The following is a 19,139-nucleotide window of genomic DNA, read 5'->3' as shown; positions in this document are numbered from 1 at the left end:
TATTATGTATTTTATATTTATATATAATATTTAAAAAGCAGAGTGGGAGGTGGGGCAGACCCCGCCCCATTAAAAGTGAGGGGAGAAAAGCTCCCTTCGCCTTTACCCTTACCCCCGCCTCTGCTTCGCATTTATCCCTGCTTGACTGGATGAATCCCTATGTGCACTCGCTCCAATTTTCATTCCTAGATTTAAATCACGAATGCAATGTTTTAAATTACAAACAACAAACATTCATTTACAAGTTGACGTGTACATGGTATACATATAACAATAAAACTCAATCCACAGTCAAGTTTTGAATTTATAAGTTTCTAATTTAGTTCACATGCGATTTTTCGCAAGTATATATAGGAGTCATGAGAAAGTATGTGGTAATTAGGATCAAATCCACAAGGAAGACGGACAACTACCGACACTACTAAAGTTTTTCTATTATCTAGACTCTCAACAATTTAGAACTAATAAAACTAAACTACTAATAAGAAAAAAAAATACAAATGAAAGTTCACTGGATAATGGAATCTCTATCTACTCATGCTAGCGCAACTTTCTGACTAATTGAACACCAAAACCTCGGTTAAACTATGTCGTAATTTCCTTATGTACGTGATACCCGCTTTCGCCGACGTACCAACTATACCTAGAGTTAAACCATATCTATTTTTCGTGGCTATGAAATTAACTACAGGTTCATTTACTTTAAAGTGACATCAACAACATAATATCCAAAACTTGCATTAACAAAACTTAGAATCCAAAATAAAAATAAAGAGATGGAGAGACGAAAACTCTTATCACTAGAGTTTCTTGAACCTCTCCATCTTCATCTCTCTCAATCTCCTTGTTGGGCCAATATAAGAATGGATAAATACAAATTAGAATATCCTACACTAAAACAAGAAAAAGTGGAAAGGGTTACATTAATTGATGGTTTGTGTCTTTCCTCAAAGGGCAATACACAACCCCTTTGTTTTCCTTTTTTGTTCCAAAACTCTTTCTCTCTCAAGACTAACTAAAAACTAAAAAATCCATTCTAAAACTAAAACCCCTCTATTTATAATCTTCAAAACTCTTCAATTTTTCACAAGAAGACCTTTTTGTCTTGAAGAGTCAAAAAGGTGAAATAGAATGACATAAAATTGATGTCTTGGACCCAAAAAATAGCTGCCAAAATGTCATAGCTGTCATGGAAAAGAGAGTTGAAAAGTTGACCGCAAGTTGCGCAACTCCTGCTCAAGTGTCTGATACGGTATCCGAAACAAATTTCACTATTCGTAGCCATATACTGCTGAACACCTTTTTTGAAAACTCTCTGATGAGTATCCGGTGCAATTATCCTGCTTGACTCTGTGACGACCCTACCTCCCCCTAGGGCGTACCCGAGGGTTTAGCGGACCGCCTGTCCAACTCTCGCCAGGACTCATTCACTTCAAGGAAATAAGTTACAATTTCAAATGTAATGGAAACAACAGTTCACAAGCTTAGAAAGTGCATTTATATTCATTTTTATCTCAACCATTCATACATATCCGAATACAACAAGAGATTCAAGTTCTAGTTGCACTTCTAACCCTAATCGAGCACCAGCGCTAGTAGAATTACAAACGTTAAAAATCTAGACAAAACTAGCCTTTCCAGCTTCACGCCTTTGCTCGTACCCCCTGTAAGAAAAACAAAAACTAATAGAGTGAGTCAAAGTTCAGTGAGGTTCCAAAACTTCATGCAGACCCAAGTAGAAAATTGACCATTGGAAAAACTTGGAATATCAAAGTAGCAAGCATAAGAGTTCATATAAATGAGCAATAACACTTCAAATAGTAAATTTTTAGATATCCAACATTTCCAAGTAAAAGGATACAGTCTACTCTTGGGAGCAGGTTCCGTGGCCACTTGTTCAAAATCTATTGACACTCCGTTAACCGTGGAATCATAACAAGTCCAGTAAAGCCCCACTTAACTCCAATCTCCATCCACCAATCAACCCCCTGTCGGGCCCGAACTCCAAATTAATAGTGATGGTAATGCTCGAGTATACCAAATCCAGTGGACTATATCCAAAGGATTATACAGTAAACAATAAACAATAAACAGTAGCTATGGTTCGCCAGTCTTCCCTACCAAACCTTTACCGGCTCGATTCGACTGACTAACCAATAGGGTGAGGATCCCAGGTAGTATTCAAGTTGTACACATGTATATCAAGTCAATAATAACCAATAAGCAGTAATAAGTCACATTAGGGTAAGTGCGATAAAGTACACCCTTGCTAGTCCAAACAAGTCAAGTATTTCATTCAAATATCAAGTTCAATCATGCACTTGGAAACACTCACCAATGAGTTATTACTTTTCAAAATCACGCTCAAGTTCAACTCCCTGACTGGAGTCCAAATCTGCGATAAAATAACCTTTAACAGTTTGCAATCAATTAGGATTCAAAATATAAGAGTTTCGCTTAAAGAAAATCAAGTAAATAGAACTCATTTAAGTAGTATTCATTTTACTTATCAAATCCTAGAAAATTCATGCTCGCTCTTTTGGTTTCAATAAAAAGGCGATTAAAACGTTTACGTTCGCAACTTGGCGGAAGAAACTAGGAAATCGTGTTTAAAATGGTCACTACTTTGTCTTTGAAAACTATGCACTTTTGAGCCAAAATTTTCGCTTATAAGTCACCCACAAGGTCAACTTAAACATCCCTACATAACTAAGTCCCAAATCACTCACAAGTCACACACTTATTTCCATATTCATTCACTTATCCCACGAAAGAAAAACCGGCAGCGTTTCCTTTGTGTTTACCAATTTTCCAGCCATTCAAGACTTCATTTTCTTTCCAAATCAGCCCAACTCATCCACCATAAGTAAACATATAAAGGTAGTTCTTAATCTAGGCCAAAAACCATCCAATTGTAACTCATTTCTAGCAAATAATCAACCAATACCAAAGCTGAAAATTTCTTAGCAAAGCTGGAATTTCTTCTTTTAAAACTAAAAAGTCATAATCATGCTACTAATCACCTCACAATTTTCATATCCAAACTCCATACCAACATAATATAGTTGAACAACATAAAGCAAGGATAAAATGGCAAAATCCTATCTGAAATTTCACTAATCTACATCAAAACTAGAAGATCATCCATAATATTCCAAGATTCAAGGCATCTAGTCATGCGACAAAAACTTGCGTCGCAAAAAAGTCACCAATATAAAGACCAGAAATCAAATTTTTCATGGTACAATAATTATCATGCTCAAATATCCTAAAATCGAATATTATAACAAAATATAGTTCCACAATACACTAGAATAAAGTACCATACATTGTTTTAGTCAAATTCTACAAACTTTATCATTTAATATTGTTCGCTCCAATTACAAGATGTTTCATATATTCCAAAATGTGCTTGTCTTCAAAAGTACAACACTTCATCATACATCTCTCAAAAACATCTTCATATCTCCCAATCCGCATGCTTCCAATGTACCATCAAGTCCAGGGCTGCAAAGTGTATTCTATTAGTCCCCTGCTCATATAACCCCAACCCATTAAGCATGAAGAAAACGTTAATATAACAATAGATACTGAAACGGAATTTGTAATTCAACCTTTTCACAGACACTGAAAATTAAGACCACTTCTACTACATTATGTCCCATAAATAGCTGGCTAAATCTTAACAAAAACAGCTCGTCTTCCCAATCATACAAATACTCAATGGAAAACTTGACAGAATAGAGTTATTTCCAGAAACTTTTCCAGTACCTCAAGCAAGTCGTTTGCAAGTAGTCCTGCTCCTTTTCTTCTTTGTATGATGGTTCTGGTATAACAAAAGACTAGTCAATTAAATATCAACAAGGAGCTCATGCACAAATAGTCATCAACAAGGAAGTCATGCACAATTCAATATCAACAAGGAACTCAGCAAAATTGGTCTTCTATAGAAGGACCAACTCAAAGTACGCATACTATACCTCAAGAATATCAGCAATTGAAGAAACTTTTTTATTCATTTCACACTTGTTTATGTCAGCATCATTTGTTCCAACTTCCTTGTACATTTCAGCATCATTTGTTCCAACTTCCCTGTTCATTCTATCACCAACCTGTTACATTATCAACAAAGTGTGAAGAAAAGAAAATCAGGCCATAGCTGCTGATATTTCAGAGAGTTTGAACACAAAATCGAATTGTATGAATTAATATACAACCTCTAATGAGTCCGAAATTTGAGATTGTTTTGCTGCATTCATTTCTCTTCTTTGGAGTGATGCCAAGTCACATGTGGATGCCCTCTGGAAGAACAAAGATCAATAGTAACTAAAGCAATAAAAAAATTAGAAAAACTATAATATTTAACAAAATAGTTATCCCAAACCATTCTTGCTTCAAATTGAGCAATCAACTCCTCCTTAAAATCTGCCAATTTCGAATTCATTTCTTCTCGTAGTTCACCACGTATGATTTCCACTTTCTCATTCACTGCATCCTCAAATGCTTTCTTTTGTCCATCATTCATGTTATCTGACATCCTATACACGTCTTTTGGAGTCGCACCTACCCCATAAGTTCGAAGACGACCTGGTTTTTCAGGTCCAAGAATATTTTCATAGAGTATATCTTTCACAAAATTATCATCCCTGGATGTCTCTGGCAGTTTTTGTATTTCCTCATTCATAGTTGCCTAAATTGAAAAACAGACAGAAGAAAGAATTATTTATGAAGTAAAACCAATAAAAAGTGACTAAAAGCTATTCTTACAATTGTTTGTGAAGTCAACTCATCCATTTGTTTTCCTTGTCTTGAATGAATAAAAACGTCTAGTTTCGAAGGCTCTTTTCCAGTTTTAATCCGAAGCTGCCACATATTCAATGTACAAACTAAAGTGTTAATATTTCTAAATAAGACTATGTTCCAGAAAAAATTGCTAGAAACATAAGCATTAGAATTTAATATACCTCTTCCCTGAGGTTCACATGATCTTTTCGCCCTGTTCGATGTGGCATCTTTTGTTTTTTTCGATTCTTGCTATTAATCTTGCTTTGCTTCTAATTATGTACAAAACAGAAAAAGGTAGTTAACAACACATCAAAATCATAATAGCACTAGAATTTAATTCAAAAGCAAAAGAGATGTGACAATAAATACATGCCTTGACATCTTCTGAGCTCCAATAATCAACCAAAATAGGCCATTGATCCTCCTCAACTCTTGCAGGACAGTGTGCTAATAGCCATGACCTGTGCCTCCTATAAGGAGTGAAATACATGCTCTTGACTTTTGATTTCCAATTTCTCCACAATTTGCTGACCCTTATCATTTGTACTTTCTTGCATGTATCATCAATATTTGTATTTCTCTATCAAAAATTACAAAACAAAAGTTTAAACATTCACAAGCTACAAGATTGTATGAAATAAAAAGAAAAAAAATGTTGCTAACTTTGATAGTGAGTCAAAATACCTTAATATCTTCCCAAAATCTCTCCTTAGATCCTTCAGGCATGGCCCTCCAATCTGTGTACGTGAGTGGTAATTTATTACCATCCTTTACTAAGATTCCTACTTGACTTATATACTGTGTAGCATTAGGACCAATTACTTGGCCCCGTGCATTCCAAACTAACTCCAATTTCTTTCCACCACCCCAACCAGCACTTCGTCTGGCTAGTCCTCTACCACTATTGTCTCCTGTGTACAAAAAACACATACACATACAAAAGAAGAAATTGTGATTCATATAATTTTTTTTATGAATATTATACAAAGCTTATAATAAGGAATGCTAGACTCAAAACTATTTGTGGTAATCTTTTCTTTTCCAACCGACCTTCTTCACTAGAATCATCATCATCAAAAGTACCATCAAAGACATCCTCTATGTCTTCTGAATCATATGAAGAACCTGATCCAGCTTCAGAATCATTGTTATCAAAGGAATCTGGTTGCTCACGATGGTCTACTAGTGGTTGAGAATGAAAGCCTTGACCGATATGTGAATTAGGATGGGAATTTAGTTGAGAATCAGCCTTGGAGTTCAACTGATGTGAATTGGCTTTAGAGTTGAACTGAGAAGCAGCAATAAAGCTAGAAGCTGAGTTTGAATTTGAATTGGAGTCATGTGATTTCGCTTGACAATTAGGTCGAGAAACAGAGTTTGAGCTAGATGTAGGGTCTATGCGTATTCCAGGCATTGCCCCAATGAATTTATGTGCTGGAGGCTTTGAATAATGACTGGGGCAAGTCTGATAAGATTGAGAGCTTGACTGTAGTGCAGGGTTCAAACTATTAGTGGACTCAATATGCGCTCCGGACATTGGCCCAACAACTTTGCGGGGCCCCTTCTTACTTGGTGCCATGGAAAACCTATAAAAGCAGCTTCTGATTTTTGAAGGCAAAGTTAAGTAAGATGATTAATTTTACTGGCTTTTTTCAGAAACCAATCACATAATTCAGCAAGAGAGTGTTGTATCATCTTACTTTTGGAGTTTAAGTTTCTAAAATCTGCAAACACAAAGAACATATACATATTAAGGAACTATAACCCAATGAAACCAACATTACCAACTTGCTAATATGAACATAAGGAATCATAAATTGAACATAAGGTAAATCCAGCATTACCAACCTGCTAAAAAAAGAAGTAGAATGCAGGTTATCAAGGAGACTAATATGAACATAAGGAATTATAAATTGACATCCAAGGCAGTGAAAATGATCCCACAATTAATATTTTTCATACTAATCAGTAACTTCATCTAATATTGGCATATCTAAACTTCATATAACAAAATGTTAGGATTATATTCCAAAATTAGAGTCAATCATCAGCCTTGTCTCCTTGTTGGGCTTTATCAAAAAAATCATCATCATCACTTGTATCATCAATCGTATTGTCAATCCCAAGATTATCCTCATCAGAGAAGAATCCATCATCAACTTCAGCAACGTGTGCCTTGGATTTTGTAGTTTGTGCATCAAGTATAACTCCATCAACACCTTCCCTAACCCATGAAACATTACTATCCTCAGAATTATTGTTATTAACATGTTGCCAAGCAGAATGCTCATCCTGGATATCTTCACATATGTTAATTTCTGGATCAATAATGAAAAGATCTCGAGGGGTCATCTTGACAACTATATTCCATTCAGGTTCCAATGCATCCCGAACATACCAAGCTTGCTGTGCTTGAGAGGCCAGGATGAAAGGCTCATCATTCTTCGTGTTTTGCTTGTACAATATATGATCAAAGTTAACAAGTGTGAAGTTGTGTTCATCTTGTTTCATTCCAGTGACATTATCAACCCAATCACACTTGAACATCACAAATTTAATGTCATTTGAGTATCTCAACTCAACAATATCCACTAAGACCCCATAGTATTCTAAAATTCCAGATATAGGGTTCTTATCCTTTGTACTAGCGAAACTATTGGCACTAGCATTCACAAATACACCACTATTTTGAGTTTGCCTTCTCATCTCACGCTTCTTAGTATGGAAACGAAAACCATTAACAATGTAACCAGAATAGCTTTTTGCCCACTTATCAGGACCAGCAGCCAAATAAGCAATTTCTTTATAATAATCATGGCAACTATTAGATTTTTCCAAATCTGCAACCTACAAGTTTTGAACAAAAACTGTTATTGTATGTTAACTCTAGAGAATATTAAATATATGAAAATGAAGCTCAATTAAATTCACTACTGAATTTAAAACTTACATGCTTCTTAAACCACTTGTAAAATGTTTCACTATGAATTTTCTCCCTTTCATAGTTTGACATGCGTGGTTTTTCCAGTTTTAGCAAATGCTTATGGTCCCTACATTAGTCATTAAATACTTTAATGAAAGCAATAATTCATGAGTTATTGATTAAGTTTGATAAACTGTGAACTTACCTGCGAAAAGGATCAACAGTTTCAAGATTTCCAAGAACATAACGATGAGCTTGAACCCAAGAGACATCATCTAAATAGATGACCTCTTCTTTTCCTAAGGGACGGCCAATCTGTCTATTTAAATATTCACCTTCATAGTTCCTAGGTGGGCGATTCAACTTTGATTCAATATTGTCCAAGTACATGGAACAGAATGTCATACATTCTTCCGCCAAGTAGCCCTCTGCTATTGAACCTTCAGGGTGACTTCGACTCCGTACATAATTTTTCAAAGTACACAGATACCTATGCATAGAATTTATATTAATATCGGTGGTGATTTTTCAATGTACATAGATTAAGTTGATAATCTTTTACCTCTCAATAGGATACATAGACCGAAATTGAAATGGTCCACCAAGTTTCGCCTCTTCAGGCAAGTGAACAAGCAAATGCTCCATGATATTGAAAAATGGAGGTGGAAACATCTTCTCAAGTTCACAAAGGGCCAGTGGAGTACGGTCCTCCAAAGTTTCACAATCTGCTACAGTAAGCACTTTCGAGTATAATTGCCTAAATATATCTCGTAACTCAATGATAATTCTGCAAACATGTTTAGGCAATATTCTTCTCACAGCAATGGATAACAATTGTTGCATTAATATGTGACAATCATGACTCTTTAACCCAGAGATTTGTTGTTCTTTAATATTCACACACCTCGAAATGTTTGATGCATAACCATCAGGGACCTTGACAGTTTTTAGCACATTACAAAAAATTTCTTTTTCATCTTTGCTCATTGTGAAGCATGCAGGTGGAAGAAACACTTTGTCACCCTTAGATTGTGGGTGAAGTGCCTTTCTTATCCCCATTTCTTTTAGATCATATCGAGCATTAATGTCATCATTTGTCTTGCCCATCCCCAACAGTGTCCACAAGAGATTCTCCAAGAAATTCTTCTCAATATGCATTATATCCAGATTATGTGGAAGCAAATTATCCACCCAATACGGTAACTGAAAGAATACATTCAATCTTTTCCAATTATACCTACATATGGGACTTTGTTCAAAGTCATTATTATCTTTAGTCCTCCTTTTCCTTTTCCTAGCTGAGGAAACTGGTTGATCCTTTCCAAATTCATTTCTAAAATCTCTTAGTTGTTCTAAAATCTCAAACCCATATAATCGAACAGGTCTAGAATGTTTCTCAATTGTCCCATCAAACTGCGCTCGATTTAGACGATAAGGATGATCAATAGCTAGAAATCGACGATGACCCAAATAGCAATGTTTTTTGCTATGCATCAACCATTGACTTCGAACATCTTTATTACAACAAGGGCATGCATACTTCCCTTTGGTACTCCAACCAGATAGATTTCCATAAGCTGGAAAATCATTGATAGTCCAAAGTAGTGCAGCACGTAAGTAAAACATTTGCTTACAAGCTGCATCATAAGTAGGCACCCCTGGATCCCAAAACTCATTCAATTCATCAATTACTGGTTGAAGATATACGTGAATATCATTACCTGGAGCTTTAGGCCCATCAATTAGCAAACACAACATAAATGATGTTTGCTTCATGCACACCCATGAGGGTAAATTATATGGCACTAAAATCACTGGCCAGGTGCTGTATTTATTGTTCATTGCTTTGAATGGGTTAAATCCATCCGCTGCAAGTCTAACACGAACATTGCGAGGATCACTAGCAAAGCTTGGGTGCCGGTCATTAAAATGCTTCCAAGCTAAAGAGTCTGCCGGATGCCTCAATTTACCATCCTTGATGCGCTCCTCTTCATGCCATCTCATTAATGAAGCAGTCTTTGATGACATGAACAGCCTTTGGAGACGTGGTTTCAAAGGAAAATAGCGAACAAGCTTTGCTGGAACTTTGTTAGCTTGTTCACTTGAATCATCGGATTGTTTTACAATTTGCTTATACCTAGGAGTTCCACACTTTCTGCAAAAGGTTTCATGTTCTGTCTCCTTCCAATAAATCAAGCAATCATTGGGGCATGCATGAATTTTATGGTAGCTAAGACCCAAGTCTTTAACAATTTTCCAAGCATCACGATAAGAGCTTGGAAATAATTCATTCTCAGGAAAAACTTCCTTGAGAAGCTCCAGTAATATTGTCATTGAGTTGTTGCTCCATCGACAAAGAGACTTGACATGCAACAACTTGATGACAAATGATAGAAGAGTAAAATTTTTACATCCAGGGTATAACTCTGTTTCGGCATGCTTCAGCAACTTAAAAAACTTATTAGTCTCTTCATCACAGGCTCCTCTAAGTTCTTCTAAATTTATGTTAGAATTCTCTTCAAGTGTTCTTCCAAGTGTTTCGTGTATCAATTCATTCATGTCATCATTTTCAATGCGCCTAAACACTCCATTGTTCATATTTTCTTGATTGAAGTCCCATGGATCTTCACCATGATAAATCCAAATTGTATAAGTGGTCAAAAACCCCTTCATTGTTACATGTGCACGCACAGTTTCTTCCTTTCTTCGTTCTGAGTTTTTACATCGCCTACATGGGCAATATATTCTACTCCCAACCTCCTTCTTTTTGTAGGCAAATTTAAGGAAGTCACTCAGACACTTTTCAAAGTACGGATTATTGACTCGGTCTTCAATAAAGATCCAAGACCTATCATCCATTCTACAAGAAACAAGATTGAGAAGGCAAGAAAAAGAGACCTTATAAACAGAATTGAAAAATAGCAAATTTATTAACATGCAAGAAAAATAAAAAATAAAGTGCAGCATGTGCATCCCAGTTTGCTATGCTCATAGTGGAATGCGATGTTAACAGTTAACCCAACTTCTCAATGCCAAAAGAATGTGGTGAATTTATGTCAATATGCAAACCAGTGTTCTGTTTGCAAGAAAAAGAAACATAGATAAATCAGGGGAGCTAGATTGTCTTACAAATTCCTAATTGCAACTTGGTAGAACATTTAATTGCTAGCAAGCTACAATTGCTAGGCAGATGATGGTTATGGGCAATTCAGATAGTTAGATTGCTGTTCAACTATGTACAAGAACTTATCTACTTTTATTTGTTCACCACTTATAATAATGGCATTTTCAAACCTCATTATACTTTTCTGCAATTCAGGAAATATGATCTCTCCCAGCAACAAAAAATGAGATAATACACACTGAAAGACAAACACACATGCATAACTGAAGTAACTAAAAGACAATTTTAAGTCCAGTAATTGTCCTTTCAATAAAATCTATAATGACCACAGATATGGGTGCATCTGAGCAAGATATATTCATCGCATGAATCTTTTAAAAGTTAAGGTCACAGATAAAGTCTTCAGATGAGAAAATACAGCCAAAAGATGAAACATCAAGGTTCCCTACTAGGGATACCAGCATTTCTCAATAGATAATAGGGGTCAGAAGTTATAGCCATCATAAAGTAAACAATCTGTGGATGTTAAACAGCAAGTCAAAATGCAGATGCCAACAATTAATGGCAAAAGAAAAACTGAAAAGTTAAATCATGTATCTATTAGAAGGGTCTGGATTTGTCAGATGCTAAACGTGATAAATAGTGGTAAAATGAGCTCACGGGCATATAAACAAGGAAAACATATATTACCCATCAACTAGAATGAAGGATGCAGATTCATAATCCGCATTACATTAAATTACAAGAAACACTTACATGAACACACCAATATCAACGAACAGGGGCTGTAGTGGGGCAGACTCTTCTAGTTGCCGCGAGACCTAATTTTTGAAGTCAATGACTCAAATGGTTGGGTCAATTTGTTCGAGCTTTCAGCTGTAGGAATTTCGACAACTGTGGTTGACAAAATTCAGAATCAACGGAGGACCAATTACTTTGCCCAATCAAATTAGGGTTTTGTGCCAAATCTTATTAACCGAAATTCAGAGAAGAGTGCAGGTCACAAAGACATACGAGGGAAAAAACATAGAAATCGAAAATCATATGGAAGAATTTTTACCTTTTTCTCTGTAATAGTGATGGCGTAAGAGCTTTTGATTTCTGCTATATTTGAAGTAGAGATGGTGAAAAAATTGACAAACTCTTATCCGAGCTGCGTACTGCAGTGGTTTTGGATGAGCGGAAGAATTCGGTCTATGTATCTGACCTATAACATTTGAAGAATTCGGTCCACCAAGATAAGTTTGAAGAATTCGATCTTTGGAGAGTTAAGATCTGAATATTGTGAGGTGGGTAATATACGACGTACGGAGTTAAGATCTGAATATTGGTTCAAAAAAGGATGTTTTCTGTCTTTAGCAAGTCAAGGCTATCTGAATATACGACGTACGGAGTTGGGATTACGACACCGTTGTTTGGTTCAAAATGTATTTCGATTGGTCAGAATTTATTCTTCAGTCTTTAAGCATTACACGACCCGGAACAAAAGATCAAGAAAAAGACACTTAACCTTTCCAAGTGCCCTTTTATGGGTTTTATTAAAACTATGTCGTTTTTATGTAAAAATTAGAAATCGTTGTGAAATTTGCAGCACAAATTGAAATTTGCTGCTTATTTACCGCACTTTATCCTTGTGCCACAGCAAAAGCGTTGCAAAAAGCCCGTTTTCGAAGATGTCATTGAAGAATACATCTATTGTGTTGCACTGCATAAGAGCAGAGGGAGGGTTGAGAAGTTTATTCACTCGCCTGCATATGGATCCAGCGTACGGGCTGTCAGCAAAAAGATTCAAGATGTCAGTAATCGGGTGAAGGAAATGTATCAAAGGAATTTTTTGATCGGTGGGGATGCCTTCAACGCTGATAGAGTGGACAAAAAGCCCAAGGTAGAAATTGGTCTTATGTTTTGAAGACTTGATCTGCAATTTTGTGATTTTACTTTTGAAGTTTTGATCTGCTTTCTACTGCTCTTGATTAGTAACTCACTTAGCGTAGCAAATGTGGGTATAGCTAATTCTTCTTTTTTTTTTTTTGTATAGTTTAACAAATTTCCTTGGTTAAACTATACAAGAACCCGTATACTTAGTCCAAGCAAAAGGCCATATACTTAATTTTCTTTTTGTTTCTTGGTTAATTAATTATTAAGGTATAATCACGTGAGTTTTTCTTATTATTCAAGGTTACGTGCTATTTTGTTTTTTTTTTTAAGAAATTTAATTTAACGAACATATGACTGCACATGACTAATTCTTTTAGTAATTGTAAAAATCTGTGAATTGTATTGAATCTGCTTCAAATTAATAACATTGGGGATCAGATTTATTTTCGCTGAAACTTAAGAGACTAAAATTGCATCGGGTACCAAAAATTTGGGATTAATTTATTTTTCTGAAACTTTAGGACCAAAATCATACACGTACCAAAGATAGAGGACCAAAATTGCATTTCTCCCTTGTTTTTACTTGTGACATGGAACTTTAATCGTTAATACTTGAGCACCACCCTTTTGACTAGAGATAATTTCGGAAACCTCCCCTAACGTTTATGGTAATATCACCTGGCACCTTTGAAGTTTCAAAAATAATACTCAACATCCAAATCATTGAGATGGAATCATTAATCACTATCATAGCATATGAATAGACAAAAATATTTTTGCTACTTTAACAAATTTTAGACAAAACATTATGGAACAAAAATGTTTAGGCAAAACATATGAATCTTATATTATAATCAATTTGGTAGAAAATTCAATATGAGGAAACAAAAGAAGATGGAATTGGGAGAAAAATATCTCTCTCTCATTAAATGATTATTATAAGAATATTTTAATGATACAATGTTAAGATTGTTACAAAAAGTATGATTTTAGGAGGGTTTAGTAATATTTTTTAAACTTCAGAAATGTCAAATGATATTAACATAAATCTCAGGGGAGTTTTTCAAAATTATCTCTAGTCAAAAGGGTGAGAAATATACCCTTTTACAAGTTTGAGAACAAAAATATGCACTTAATAATTGGAGGGCTAAAAATCGAGAAACTTTAATAGTTTAAGAGACATCCAGATTTTTGGTGCTTAAAACTTCATTTCGCTTGCAGTATCATTACTTTTTTTTTTTTTAAATATCAAAGGAAAAAAAAAACTCGGTAATATCCTATGAAGTCAGAGTATTGAATGTAGTGTGATCATCATTTACTGCTTTCCAAGTCAATTCTAATTGACCAACAATTCGGGATGACTTGAGCTGCACTACTGAAAAATTCACAGTTAAAACAAAGCAGCGTTTCTCGGAGAATTCTGTAATCATCAAAGTTTCTTTCTTTATTGAATCCTGATTAACCAACCTTGTCTGTTACAATGTAGCTTCACTCTAACATTTTTGTTGTTTATGTTAACAGCCTGGTGTTCCAGGGGCTGACAAAGTCATAGGTTTTGAGGATGCAGCCGCAGAAGTTATTGAACGTCTCACCGGTAAAAAATGGGATCAACAAAGAAAAACAGATTCAGAGCAGCAAAAGACCGAGATGAAGCACATGACTGAGGTAAAGCAGCAGATTGAATTGAAACGGATTGAGGATCTAGAAGTGGTTTCAATTGTTGGAATGCTTGGGTTGGGAAAAACGACACTTGCTAGAAAGGTTCTAATTGACCCTGTCATCGAGTACGAGTTTTTCACTCGTATATTTGTTGCCGTTTCTCAAGATTACGAGAAGAGGGAAGTGCTTCAAACTATTCTAGTCCAGGGTGGTTTCTTTAAGAACATCACAGAATTGAATGGAAAGTCTATTGAAGAATTAGAAAGACTGATTGGTGATAAGTTAAAGAGCAAATATTTGGTTGTCCTGGATGATGTGTGGACCAATGATGTATGGAAGGAACTCAAACCTGTTTTCCCCGACAACAAAAAGGGCAGCAGGGTGTTAATAACCACTCGGCACAAATTTGTGGCCGAGTACAGTAAATCAAAGATCAGACCCTATGACTTACGTTTCTTGTTTCCAGAAGAGAGTCGGGAATTACTTCGAACAAAGGTCTTTGATGAGAACAGATGTCCAGAGCACCTAGAGGAGATGGAAACAAACATTTTGGACAAGTGTAAAGGGCTACCACTAGCAATAGTGGTCACTGCTGGTATTCTTAGGAATAATCGAGAGAGAAAGGAATGGTGGGAGAAAGTGTTTCGTGGTGTGAGTAATTTAGTCGATGATGACCAGAAGCGAAGTGAGATGTTGATAAAATTGAGTTATGATCATTTGCCTTTCCAATTGAAACCATGTTTTCTGTACCTTGGGGTCTTTCCGGAAGATGTGGACATTCCAGTTTGGAAATTGTTGAGGTTGTGGATTGCGGAAGGGTTCATACAGCACATTCCAGATACAAGCTATGCAAGCTTGGAGGAAATAGCAGGGGAATACTTGAGGGAATTGGTTGACAGGAATCTAGTTATGGTGGCAGATAGAAGGTCAAATGATGAGATTAAGACATGTCGTGTCCATGACACGTTACGCCACTTTTGCAAGAAGAAGGCCATAGAAGAAAATCTGTTTCAAGAAATAAAATTGGATGAGCTTATTGGTCCATCTGCAAGCACCTCTCTAAAAAATAGCCGTCGCTTGTGTGTTAGTGCCTACCTTTCAGATTACATTTCTAGAACTCCTTCTGCTCCTTGTGTACGCTCATTGTTGAGTTTAGCCAAGGATGAGAGTGCTCTGAGCAAGGAAGATTGCGCACTTATTGCTAAACCCTTCAAACTACTCAAAGTGCTGGATGTCAAATCCAGCAAGATTGTTGGTCGTTGTCCTGCAGAACTAGCTAAACTTGTTCTCTTGAAGTACATTGCCATAAATTGCGAGCTCAAGACCCTTCCAAAGAAGATGTCTAGCTTGCTTAACTTGCAAACTATCATTATTGACACAACATCCAGTAGCCTTGATATACAGCTAGACTTGTGGAAGATGACACAACTAAGGCATCTTCATGCTAATGCGTCGACTACCTTGCCTAAATGTCAGGAACAGACCATAATGGTAAATTTGCAGACCCTATCTACTATATCTCCTGAAAGTTGCACCACAGATGTGTTTAAAAGGACACCAAAACTCAAGAAACTGGGCATACGTGGGAATATAGGTCTTCTTGTGCAGCCCAGTAGGGAGTCTAGTTTGTCTGACGGTCTCTTACAACTGGAACTCCTTGAAAAATTGAAGCTGCATAATGATGATGTAACTTGCAAGTTGCAGGCCCTTCCATTCGAGCACAAGTTTCCAGCAAAGCTAACAAGGTTGAGTCTGCAAAGCACGAGTCTTGATTGGAGTCATATGTCAACTTTGGGGAAGTTGAAGTCTCTTGAGGTGCTTAAGTTGAAGGACAACGCCTTTAAGGGAAAGCATTGGGAGACAGAAGATGGGGGTTTTCGATATCTCAAAGTTTTGTTTATTGGAGCTACAGATTTAAAGGTTTGGAAAGCTAAGTCAAGTAATTTCCCTGAACTCAAAAGCCTTGTTCTCAAGCAGTGCAGAAATCTCGAGGCTATCCCATCTGACCTTGCAAATGCGAAAAGCCTCCAGGTGATTGACCTAGAACACACCAGCCAAACGGTGGTTGCCTCCGCAAAGAATATGCAGTTGCTGCAATTGCGAGTTCTCAGGCAGAAAAGGGACATCGAGACCAGCGAGCTCAAGGTCAAGATCTATCCTCCAGAGTAGAAAAAATACAAGTGCTTCCAAGTTCAAATCCCTTAAGAGGATACGATTGAGGTTAAAACAATGGTGATTCTTTAACTGATCCTCTTGGGAAGCACTTTAAAAAATGCCTTCTGTTCTTTTCTTATCTCTAGCAGGATATTGCCTGGTCTTGCATTCTGTTGCTCCAATCAAAATTTCTAGCCAGAGGTGCCGCAGATTCTAACCTTTAGTGTTTTCTTTTACCATTATGTACCAATAACAAAGCCAATTGCATGCGGACTTCTATCTCTTAAAATGTTCCCCTTTTTTTCCCATTCTTTTCAGCTAGTTTATTGTGATGGAGATAAGGCAACAGATGTTTTGGCCAACTGAGGAACAAGGTGTGGAGGTGCTCTTTCCCTCTGGGAACTCAACTGGATAAAATCCAGTTTGAAATATCATCTTGCGGGTATCGTGGTATGTTTTGTGTCCAATAAGGGAGTGGACAACACCTCTCAACATTGTTTCAGTGTATTGGTAATCAAGTTTGAACTGAATCTTGTTCTAATATCCGATGCATTTTCCAATTGTCTTCCATTTGAGTTGGTAACTTTCCTAACCAAAGAAAAGAACTATGATCTGATAAATTTGGTTACAAGTTCCTATGTTCGGCTCCTCAGCTTTGTGGTTAGCGGTCAAAGTTTCGCCTGAGTTGCAAGGCTAACAATAAAATGAAACATTTTGCACCTCCAAAGTCCACAGTCAATTGAACTATTATTTATTTTTCAAATAATTTGCGCATCATCATTATCTGGATATGTATTGTGTACAATTAACTAGTTTTTATAAAACTGCTTCTACTAGTCAATCTTATAGAACTGCTAAACCATTGTTACCCACCCCTGTATTGTCACTGCCCTCAAGTACTTAATATTTGTCAGGGAGAAACCTTTCAAGAGGATGAGCAGTACAGAAATGAATGAGAAAAGGGCCAAGGGGTTATGTCTTTGGCATGATGAGAAAATGAGTTGGGGCACAAACGCAAGAAACAGCAGTTTTATAGACTGGTAGTTTGTGGTTACTATGACGAAGATGGGTTATATGAACAAGGGGTTGAATTGGAAGGAAAAAGGAGGGGAGGACGATGAAGGAAATCTGGCACAAATCTCAGTTAATGCAATGTCGACAATGGCAGTTCCCAGATTCAACACTAAGATGGTCACTAGACATGTGGGGAAGCAAGATATCCACATCGTCATTGATTGCTGCAGCACAAATGATTTTGTCAATCCAGATGTTGTGAGGAAATTAGGCTTGGGAACTGTGCAGGTAGCTCCATTGATACAGGAGGTGGCCAATGAATTAGAACCCAAAACTTCTAATTTCTGGGACCCATTGATTAATTTACCTCATCTACAATACATTGCCTCCACTGCAAAATATTGTACAGGGTACGTGCAAGAAAAGTGAAAGCCAGGTCTTCTCAACTGATATAACTAATTGGGTACTTCCATACCACGTTCAATCGTTTATTCTCCCCTGATAGTTTACTTCAATCACTTTGTAACAAGGCTTCCGTCCTTTAATCAAGATTTGTGTAGGGAAGTTTAAGTGAAGCTTTTCCTGAATTCAACATAATTTGGGGTTATACTGCTGAAAGTCGTCACCGATAGTAAATTTAGACTACTGTATATGATGAAGGGCCATAATCTAAATACCAAAATTGCAAAACAAAAACTTTCAAGTTTCAACTATTGCTATGAAAAGAGGTTTTCTGTTTAAAATCAACACAAATCATATACAGAAAAGTGAAATGTCATTGTGTTGGCTAAGAAGAGACTTTGTTAAGTTGTTCTTCTGCTTGCCTTTAGCCCACACAAAAGAAGTTAACTAGGTAGGCTGCAAAATTGAACAAAGTGTTCCCGCTGCATGAAATTATAGGAAAATTAACAAAAACGTGTTTTTGATATTGGATGATGAAGTACGTTTTATATATTGATGAATGTTAAATAATTGTAATGCAAATTCTTACAAAGGTAGATTATATTGAATTGATCTCGCATTTTCAAAGAGCAAGTAGTGCAAAACTGGTTGCCTGTCATCATTATGCCCTGTAGTTAGACTCTCACATGTTAGACAAACAGGATTTATCATTCTCTTCCTTATCATCTGATTCTCCAATTCAATTCTTTGAATTTCTTCCCTGAGTATGGTTTTTAGCTCTTGCAATTTGAGTCTAAAGTATGTCAAGACCAAGAGATTAGTTATGTCATCCTAATAATGGATTAAAAACCCGAGAATTTGGTTTTTTTTTTTTTTTTGGTTTGTATTCAAGGGAGAGACATAACAAAAGAAAAAAATAAAAATGTGTTCGAAGAGCTTAAATGGGAGAAATTACATGGTAGGATCCCCCTTGTATATCAAAAGCCTTTTCTTCATTCAAATACAGCATGCAATAGTGACAAAAATGAAGAAGAAGAAGATGATTCACAACACGATAAAGACAAAGACCAAGACCAGAAACTAGTTCACAAGCAATTTACCTAAGTGATTTCAAAAAAAGCGAGAAAGCTTAAGCTGCTTTCAAAAAAAAAGTAAAACAATACAAACACGTCAAGATGTTAAATCAAATTCCCATGCTCA

At 36.3% G+C, this 19,139-nt stretch overlaps 4 protein-coding genes across 5 annotated transcripts; 1 reads left to right on the top strand and 3 right to left on the bottom strand.

Annotated features, from left to right (window-relative positions):
* Window positions 1–3,256: 3,256 nt before the first annotated feature.
* On the bottom strand, window positions 3,257–6,544 carry LOC113718115 (uncharacterized). 2 transcript variants are annotated; one of them, XM_072071618.1, is made up of 10 exons: window positions 5,836–6,544; window positions 5,470–5,696; window positions 5,159–5,365; window positions 4,965–5,054; window positions 4,768–4,863; window positions 4,385–4,690; window positions 4,218–4,301; window positions 3,981–4,112; window positions 3,772–3,826; window positions 3,257–3,532 (listed from the first exon to the last, which is right to left on the bottom strand). In XM_072071618.1, exons 1-9 carry the CDS (start codon window positions 6,362–6,364, stop codon window positions 3,773–3,775), a joined length of 1,725 nt encoding a protein of 574 aa, XP_071927719.1. In that variant the 5' UTR covers window positions 6,365–6,544; the 3' UTR covers window positions 3,257–3,532; window position 3,772. The 2 variants fall into 2 exon arrangements, with proteins under 2 accessions (XP_071927719.1, XP_071927718.1); XM_072071617.1 differs by having other exon boundaries at window positions 3,257–3,507.
* A 129-nt stretch (window positions 6,545–6,673) lies between these two features.
* Window positions 6,674–8,554, bottom strand: LOC140020950 (uncharacterized). Its single transcript, XM_072071619.1, has 4 exons — window positions 8,271–8,554; window positions 7,914–8,198; window positions 7,736–7,835; window positions 6,674–7,632 (listed from the first exon to the last, which is right to left on the bottom strand). Exons 1-4 carry the CDS (start codon window positions 8,549–8,551, stop codon window positions 6,826–6,828), a joined length of 1,473 nt encoding a protein of 490 aa, XP_071927720.1. The 5' UTR covers window positions 8,552–8,554; the 3' UTR covers window positions 6,674–6,825.
* A 10-nt stretch (window positions 8,555–8,564) lies between these two features.
* On the bottom strand, window positions 8,565–10,567 carry LOC113718117 (uncharacterized). The gene is made up of 2 exons (XM_072072944.1): window positions 8,635–10,567; window positions 8,565–8,572 (listed from the first exon to the last, which is right to left on the bottom strand). The coding sequence occupies exons 1-2, from the start codon at window positions 10,565–10,567 to the stop codon at window positions 8,565–8,567; spliced, it is 1,941 nt and encodes a 646-aa protein (XP_071929045.1).
* Window positions 10,568–10,711: 144 nt separating this feature from the next.
* LOC113719209 (putative late blight resistance protein homolog R1B-23) lies at window positions 10,712–17,242 on the top strand. The gene is made up of 3 exons (XM_027244337.2): window positions 10,712–10,786; window positions 12,424–12,717; window positions 14,232–17,242. The coding sequence occupies exons 1-3, from the start codon at window positions 10,712–10,714 to the stop codon at window positions 16,536–16,538; spliced, it is 2,676 nt and encodes an 891-aa protein (XP_027100138.2). The 3' UTR covers window positions 16,539–17,242.
* The last annotated feature ends 1,897 nt before the right edge of the window (window positions 17,243–19,139 follow it).

Source organism: Coffea arabica, chromosome 11e (assembly GCF_036785885.1).
Source record: "Coffea arabica cultivar ET-39 chromosome 11e, Coffea Arabica ET-39 HiFi, whole genome shotgun sequence".
Classification (NCBI taxonomy): domain Eukaryota; kingdom Viridiplantae; phylum Streptophyta; class Magnoliopsida; order Gentianales; family Rubiaceae; genus Coffea; species Coffea arabica.
The sequence above is the reverse complement of the archived record's forward strand: the minus strand, read 5'-3'. Positions and strand labels throughout refer to the sequence as shown.